General features: G+C 35.7%; 1 protein-coding gene across 1 annotated transcript; it reads left to right on the top strand.

The window, feature by feature from the left end:
- The first annotated feature begins 1326 nt into the window (after positions 1 to 1326).
- On the top strand, positions 1327 to 8329 carry LOC142349494 (uncharacterized). The gene is made up of 6 exons (XM_075401088.1): positions 1327 to 1460; positions 2058 to 2157; positions 3834 to 3985; positions 4276 to 4406; positions 7525 to 7673; positions 7997 to 8329. The coding sequence occupies exons 1-6, from the start codon at positions 1397 to 1399 to the stop codon at positions 8151 to 8153; spliced, it is 753 nt and encodes a 250-aa protein (XP_075257203.1). The 5' UTR covers positions 1327 to 1396; the 3' UTR covers positions 8154 to 8329.
- The last annotated feature ends 202 nt before the right edge of the window (positions 8330 to 8531 follow it).

The raw sequence follows: 8531 nt of genomic DNA, 5'->3' as shown, positions 1-8531 counted from the left end.
TTTCGGTGATTTCCTGCAATTTCTTACGGTTTCTCGGGTAATTTCTGTCAATTTTCCGGCCAACTTCTGTCAATTTCATGGCTATTTATGACAATTTCCCGATTAGATATTGGCGATTTCATAGTTATTTCTGCCATTTTTATGGCTTTTTCTGTCATTTTTGGAACCTGTTTAGGGCGGTTTGTCGGTTAGCTTTCCGGCCTTACTTTGGACATTTTTTGATTTTTTAGCGTTTGCTGGACCTACTTTTAAGTATATCTATGTCTTGATTTTAGTCTGCCAAGTGTAAAAAGTGACAAGATCATAGCTCTGAACCAGGAATGAAATGAGAATTGTAATGAGACTTTCCCAGTGCTGATATTGACTTCCCAGGTCTAAGCCTCGCATTATGAAAAGACTGTAAAGTCTGAGGGGAGAGGTAAAAAAGACTTCAATTAGATGGTCAAGGACCCAGTTAAAGTCAGGGTAGTTTCTTTTTATAAGTCCAGTCAAATTTTTTCATACAAAAAAATGAGTAGTTCCGCCAACACCTGGGTTCTATCTCGTGACCTTCTTCAACCGTATGTAATGGTTAACCAATTGAGCTACATCTCCTGAAATTTAAAAGAAGTTAAAAACAAGACAGTGCTACGGTTGCGAGCGTAATTCCAGAAAACATTTTATTGTCCAGCCAACTTCCAGGACACGTTTTTTGTCCAGCCAAATTCTAATACACGTTTTTTTTGTCCAGCTAAATTCCAGGAGACATTTTATTGTCCAGCTAAAATCCAGTACACGTTTTGATGTCCACCCAAATTCTAGGACACGTTTTATTTTCAAACTAAATTCCAGGACAGTTTTTATTGTCTAGCTATTCTCGTTGACGGTTGTTAAAGTTCCAGCCAAAGTCGAGGACATCACTAAAAGTCCAGACAGATTCTATTCATACCAAAAATCTATCCAGGACTGTCTTTTCATGCCCGATAACGGTTCAGGAGGGTCTTTTAATAACTCCAGGTCTAGACTAGGGTTGGCGTTTGCTTGGGGCGTGGATTATGTGAACCATTGTGGCATGCTGAAAACTGAATGAGGCGTCTCTTCTTTGCAAAAAGAAGTTGTTTTGAGCGACGTAATTATTGAAGAACCTTGAAAACTGATATTTAGACAAGACAACTCCGATTTGATCTGAAGTCAAAGAGTTGATGTTTATTGTCTATGGAAATGTACATCAATCAACATCAAATAATTTTGATAAAACCCGAAATCAAAAACAAATATGAACAAATAAATAGAATCTTTGTTGCATTGCCCCAATTCGAACTTATTCAGAGTCCAAATTAGGTCAATGGTTTTGCAACTTCGTACCTTAATTTGGAATTTACAGTTAGATTGAAACCAATAATTTGTAACTAAGAAAATGAATATCAAGTACAATAATTACATTGCAGCCGTTTTATTTCTTCTTCAGTTGTCCTGTAATGGTAATCACTACTTTTAATGTACTCTCTGAATAAAGTTCAGGTAAATTTCACTGAAAACAAAACACCTGAATTTACCTGAAAAGCTTAGGTAGATTTGTCTCACCTGAACCATACTTGAACAAACCTGAAAAAAACCTGAATTTTACCTGATAAAACGCCTTAACTATTCAGCTAATTTGAACTGTAAAGATAATTTTACCTGATTTTACTTGAATTTTCAGGCAAAAATTGACTGAAAAATCAGGTTAAATTCAGATAAAAATTACCTCAACTGTTCAGATTTTTCAGGTAAATTTCAAGTTTTTTTCAGGTGTTTTTCAGGTATTTGTACACCTGAAATTTACCTGAACTTCCGATTACCTGAACACGGTTCCGGTAAATTTACCTGAAACTTTTTTAGAGTGCAGAGAGGAAAAATTTTCAAATTTTTATTCCACTTTTCAATTTGTTTTTATTCTTTGATGAAGTACAATTATCCCTAAAACTATCAAAAACTTTTATTCGATGGTGAAATCAATTCATTTTTTTCGTTTTCTTTATAAGTTTTAAAAAAACTAATTGCAATGAAATTCGAAACTTTTGTGCTATTTATTACAGTGATTTCGTCATCAAATGTCAGCGCAGACAGTAGACAGTCTCTCGATTTCCTTCTTCCCAATGCATTTGACGCACTGGGTGCTAAATGTCTAAAACTCAGGTCAGTTCCACTCATGCCTCAAATTAGGAAAGTGGGGAGGCGGGCTTTTATTGACTAAAATTGCACAGTCGTCCTTCCTACTTAAAAGTCAAGGAAAGCTACCACATGGGAACTTTAGGTCAAGCATATGGTACAATAAAAACTAAATGAGAGATAATATTATGTAATGCACGACAATATTGAGTGAACAATCTAAAACAATAGTGAGAACTCTTTTTGTTTTGATTGCCCTTCAAAAAATTATACCGACCAATAACAGCAATATAACTATAAAAAATAATTGTTTTTTCAGTTTACAACTAAATGCAAAAATTTTCAGTTTAAGAATAATTGCAAAGATCGATTAATAAATTTAAAAAACTTAGGAATATTTGAACAAAGCATGAATTTTCTAATCAACATTCAAATCGAAACCAAATCAATTTTTATTAATCAAATGTGTTCATAATTAATCAACTTGTTTACTCTAAACATTCATGTCAATTGTAGACACTAATTTGGATCATCAAATCAGAACTTCTAAAGATTGGGTTCAATTTATAAAATAAAAAAAATAAAAAAATTTTGGTTCCTGCGTAATCGCAGCGGAACAGCATTAGGCTTACAGTAGCCTGTTCTCAGCTGCCCTTTTTCTTATTAACGCCGATTGCATCCAATTTTTATCGCTGCTTCGTTTCCGCGCAGAAACAACACCATTTGTTCTCCAATCAGTTCCTGTCATTTGAAGCGAAACCTTAAAAAATCACATTTTTTTGTATTAAAGGAACCGCGTTCAATTGAAAAAAAAAACCCAAAATGTGATATATTTCGAAGTAGAAAATTTAAGAGTTCAAGTAAAAACTTCGATGTATCAGATAACTTTCTTTCTTAATGTTCGGTGAAGTGATATTAATGAATCATGACCTCCAATTTGAACCGAACCGTTGCTTCAAATTTGTTCCTACCAAACACTTATCGGTGTACATAAACAATAAATCTTGGCGAAAGATTCGACTTTCCCCCCATTTTTGATTATCATGAACCAACTAGCCAATCCTCCCTGTAGATATCAATGACACGTTCTCAGTTTGGTAAAACAATGTGTTAAGTGCAAATAACTGCACTAGTACTTGCAATATAAAGCAAGGGGACAAATTTTTTTAAATAGCCTCTTAACTTTGTATATTTAGCCCATTTTGAATTCAGTTATTAAAATAATAAAGCTCTTGTTACCCGTGCCCGGTATCACAAGTTTGTGGACTTCAATTGCATTGATAATGTCACGTTGTTTGATGTTTCCCTATGATAGTTTGTCATGAAAAATTATTCACCCCAAAAAGCTACCGCTTTTTTGCTACAACAAATTAGATAATCAGGATTTTGACTTTTTCGTCTATACAGTTGAGTTCATAGCCAAACCTATTAATCTGTAGTTGCTGAAATTATATTCAAATTGCAAAAGGACAGCGCAACTAGAAAAACAACCACTTCAATCTATACCATAAAAACAGAAAAAAACATAAATATACATGAAAAGAAACATATCGTTTGTTGGAACAAAAATAAAAGGGCAGCTGAAAAATTGCGCCTGATCTGGCGCTGTTCTGATGCATTCATGATTAAACGATTTTTATAATCCTATCTAAAAAGGAAAAATGCATTTTCATTGCCTCCAGTCCAACTTTTCCCCGTTTCAGTCGATACTTCTGCTTGTTACGGTTTTGGATTGATTCGAAGCAGAGTGATCGATTACCACAAAAAGACGATAGAGAAGAATTTGAGAGACTTGTCAGACCAGTCTACGCGGATCTCAACTGGTTCTCATTGTGGGAGAAAGATGTTTCCTCAGGTAGCTGTGCGTCTGCATTCATTAGCATTTACATATATAATATGACAATCCTACAATAATTGAGGAGACTGTATGCTCTGTGGGCCCTAGGGGGTGCAGGGGGAAGTCAAAAAGATGAAATAATCTTAGAAGGACTTTTGTTGTTACTAAATTGTGCTCCCATTAACCCTTTGTCATAAGAGTTTCCAATGAAGGTTGGAAACGGATTAAATAACTACCAGAGTCGAGTCTCTTTGAGTTAGGAAATTTGCCGTCCATTTCTTAGTTGAATTGTAGGGAAAATGTTTCAGGTGACTGTTGTTCATTTCAAGTGGACACCTATATCCACTATGGACAGAAATATGGCCTCTCTCCTTCAGAATATCACCAACAAATATTTCATCTGGACAGTATTTGGTCGAAGCAACTTGTTTTTCTCAAGGTACAACTAATATAACCCTTTTCCCTTACGAAGTTAGGCCTAGACTGCAATTTCAGAATATGAGTTCCATTACTGAATTTCGCAAGCATGTCGTACTCTTTATTCAAAACGAATGCTTAAATTCAATTGTAGTTCTCATTTCGTCCAGATGAAAGTTTCTGAGAATTGCCTCCTTTCCCCTCCCTCCGGCCCGGGCATAATTTCCTGGTGATTGATAAATTTTAAATCTTGCAAGAATCTTGCAAGAAATTTTGAAAGGGATTGCATAGTTCGGATCTTTCCTGCTAGCCCCCCCCCCCCCCCGCTTATTCATTATGATGCAGAGCTATACCCCAAAATTTCCTCCTTAGTAAAATTGGCTCGAAAATTAGACAAATACAAGGAACGAAATTAGGAGACATCCTTTGTATCTTACTTTTCGCAAAAGGGGTTTCGCCAATTTTGCGAAATAAAGGAACATTCGGTGCGAAAAGTAGGTAACAAATCTTGTAGCACGTTTCCGCTCTATTTAGGTATCTATTATTCGCGCGTATTTTGAGCATGCAATAAGCACTTTAATAAAGAATTAATTAAAGCTTTCAAAGCTTTAAAGTGCTTTAAATACATGCAACTTCAAAAACTGATTTTTTTCCCGAAAAATCCCTTGCACATCAAAGGCTTTGTATATCAATGTGGGACTGGCCGAGTTTAATAAGTAGTAATAAGTAGTAATAAAGTACTATAAGTAGTAACAAAGTAGTAATAAAGTACTACTAATAGTAGTAAGTTAGGCTTAATTAAATAAGTAGTAATTAAGTTAGGCTTAATTGCGGATTATATGCGAAATCGAGCTACATTGCATGCAAACAATCGATACATAAATGGAGCTGATGTGCGATACAACTCGCGCGAAAAATAGGTTATAAAGTTTGTACTTTTATTTCGCGGCTAAAATTAGAACACTTTTGCGAACACGGGATACGATATTCCCTTCCATTTTGCCGGTTTCTGCTAAAGTAGCTATTTTCCGCAATATTATTCCACTTTCAATGTATTAAAATAGTAAAAGCGAACACGAGATACACGCATCGGGCATATCTGCCCGTGACGATTTGGGTATACCTCTGCATCGTAATGGTTAGGCACCCCCATTTATAAATGTGTAAACATTTTGTTAAAGCTAAGTAATCTTATACGTGAACATATATGAGCAATATGCATTTACTAACAGCTAGCACAGCTATGGTTTGAAAGTATTGTTCAACCAAAATGTGTTGCATATAATGTTAAGCATCAAAAAAGGTTTCTTTATTGGATCACTTTTGGTGCTATCGGCTACAAAAAGGGCTTGATTTCTTAAAACTTTTTAAGGAAACTATTCTAAAAGATTCTAAAAGTGCCTTCTATCTGCCTAGAGAAGACACTCTTGTTTCAATTAAATGCATACATCGCTCTTACAATTCGCGAAAACTTAGATTTTGGGGAGTGCAAATTTAACGGCTATATTAGGCTGGGGGCTATACTAGCAGAAAAGATCTCATATTTTTTCCATTTTGCTTGATAGATTCTTGCAAGAAATGAATCTATCTTGCAAGATTCTTCAAAGATCTTCCTGAAACATTTGTACCCTGATTTATTTTTCTGATTTGGTTGATATCTTGTAAGAATCTTGCAAGAATCTTGCAAGTTTTGAATCATCTTGCAAGATTCTTGCTAGATTTGAATCAGCTCATCACCAGGGTTGACAACTTAAAATTGCTATTTTACATCGTTATAATGGTATCTGTAAAATTTACTGTCTAGTCGCACCTCTTGACGGCTATGCAACACAGTATCAGTACAAAAACTGGTATTAGTTTGTTAACACATGGGAAATGAAAGAAAAAATAGCCAATAAAAATGATAACAATTGCCATTATTGAACTGCAGTTATATACAATGTACATAGTCATGTACTTATGTACAATGTTTTGAATAGATTCCGAGAGAATCCGGCCATTGGTTCGGGACTGTACGGGTACCTAAACACCTTGTGTTAGGGGGTCTATGCAGGTGCAACTACTGCGAAAATGGACTAGTACTGGATTCGAATCAGCATCTTTTACTTGCAAGCCTAGTGTGCTACCATTTTACATCAACTGGTTTTAAGCTCTCGAACTTGGGCTTTTCATTTAACCCGTTCTCACGTTCTTTCTTGTTCGTCAAGGCTTCATTTCCCTATCTAAATATATACGTTGAACAAGTAGAGCTTCTTGTCAAGCTACTTCAAGATTATCTTATGCACAATTCACATTAGGTTATGCTCTCTCAACCTTCTAACACCTTTTATTGTCTCTAGTTGTTTTATCATGTTTTAATTAGGTTTTAAATAAGCTATTACAAATTTGAATCAACTATTAAGACCTCAACGTGAGAAATTTAACTCTTATAGTTTAAAAGAATTATATTTTTGATAGGCGTTATAACTTACTGTCGAGGCAAACTCATGAACTGCTGTCCGGCACTTGAGTGCCAGAGTAATTCATCTTTGGTGAAGACAATATCATTTGCAAGCATGGCTAAATCATTCTATACTAAGCTGTTTTAAATTATGGTTTAATTTTTTTTTAAAAGTCGAGGAAATGTTCATAGAAGTTGGAGCTAAATTCATTTTGCATGCAACATTTTCCCCTGACGGTCTTTTAACAACTTATAGCGGTGAACATGGATCGTTTCATAGGCCTCGCTCAGGACTAAAAAGAAAATGCTTATTTCCCGGACCTAACGCCAGGTCAATTTCACCACTGGGCAAGTTTAATTACAAGTCTCATTTCAATTAAAAGTCCCGGCCAAGTCTTCGAAAGTCTAAATCCGAGCCAAATAGTCCAAAATTGGTCCAAATAACTAATAAATTGCCCAAAATAGGTCCGAAAAACACAAAAAAAGACAGCACATTTTTTCAATTGATTTGAAAAGTTAATTTTGACTTGGGAATCAACTTGCAAGTATTATCCAAGGCTTGTAAGACTTGTAGTTAGACCTACTCTGTAATGAAAAACAAAAAATACTTGTTTTTAGACTTGCCCAGTATTGGTATTAACTTGGAATTTGGTCCGCGATTCAATTTCAACTTCACTTGTCTTTCACACGTTTTATTCAGGTGATATGGAACAAAGTGCTGTGTATGAACGTAGTGACACAAATTGGATATGGTTCTGGACAACTGCGCATAGTGGGGGGCAAGGATCATTCGAAGTCTTTCATGATATCACCAGGGGGAGAGGATTACCCTGTCTTCTCTATCCCAGGAATCCTGATCGCGTTATATATTTCTCATAGCTACAGTGCGAAATTGGATTTAGAGTAATCGATCATAGATTGCTAATCATATAGAATGCTGCAATTTATCTTGCGAGAATTGATAGGTCGTAATTGTGAAGGTTGTTTCCTGAGTTTGGGCATTGATCACAAAATGCTATAACAACACAGAATTTTTTATAAGAAGCTGGCCTGCTTGTCAAAGTTTTTTACTTGTTTAAATCTTGCATATATTGGAGTCATAGAAAACTTTTTAAAAAGTGCTGTAGAAATTAACTAGCAGTTTATAAATGTGATCAAGATTCCCTACCAGGTAATCAAGTGAGAGGGACGCTAACTTTTGCGTGGTTTGTTCTCAACTGTATGTGCAAAGAGAAGCCCAAATTATGTCCAGACTTCGTATTCGCACCCGCTGAAAATGTCCCTTCCCGTGCAATGAATAAAAAGTCAAAGACAACGGGCAATCAATGAACAGATCGAAAAAATTTGGAGACAAGGGAGACAGAAACGAGCATCAATTCACATATTTGAGACAAACAACTGGAATTAAACAACTGAAAATCGTTACTGAAAATTTTACAGGGAAAGGCAGTTCCCGGGTTGAGGTGTTTTCAGAAAACGGTGAAAACGCCATTTCATATATGAAAAGAGAGTACTGGTGCAAGAAAGGCACCAAATTCACAAATTTTATGGCAGGAACACTTGCCTAACAATGCGTTGAAATTCTATGAATTTTCAGCTCGTTTCTGTCAAAGTTTCCTCTCATTTCATTGGCTCCCGTGTCCCCCCCCCCTTGATTACCCCCCCCCCCAACTGTCGTAAGGGTGGAGGGGTAATTGTCTATGGGGG

This window comes from Convolutriloba macropyga, chromosome 11 (genome assembly GCF_964194025.1).
Source record: "Convolutriloba macropyga chromosome 11, txConMacr16.3, whole genome shotgun sequence".
Classification (NCBI taxonomy): Eukaryota; Metazoa; Xenacoelomorpha; order Acoela; family Convolutidae; genus Convolutriloba; species Convolutriloba macropyga.
The sequence above is the reverse complement of the archived record's forward strand: the minus strand, read 5'-3'. Positions and strand labels throughout refer to the sequence as shown.

Bases quoted from the DNA above. Each gene is read 5' to 3' on its own strand.
- LOC142349494 (XM_075401088.1), top strand. From the start codon at position 1,397: ATGAATATCAAGTACAATAATTACATTGCAGCCGTTTTATTTCTTCTT. The intron at 2,158-3,833 runs GTCAGTTCCACT...TCCCCGTTTCAG, and splicing joins GCTAAATGTCTAAAACTCAG to TCGATACTTCTGCTTGTTAC. The intron at 4,407-7,524 runs GTACAACTAATA...CGTTTTATTCAG, and splicing joins AGCAACTTGTTTTTCTCAAG to GTGATATGGAACAAAGTGCT.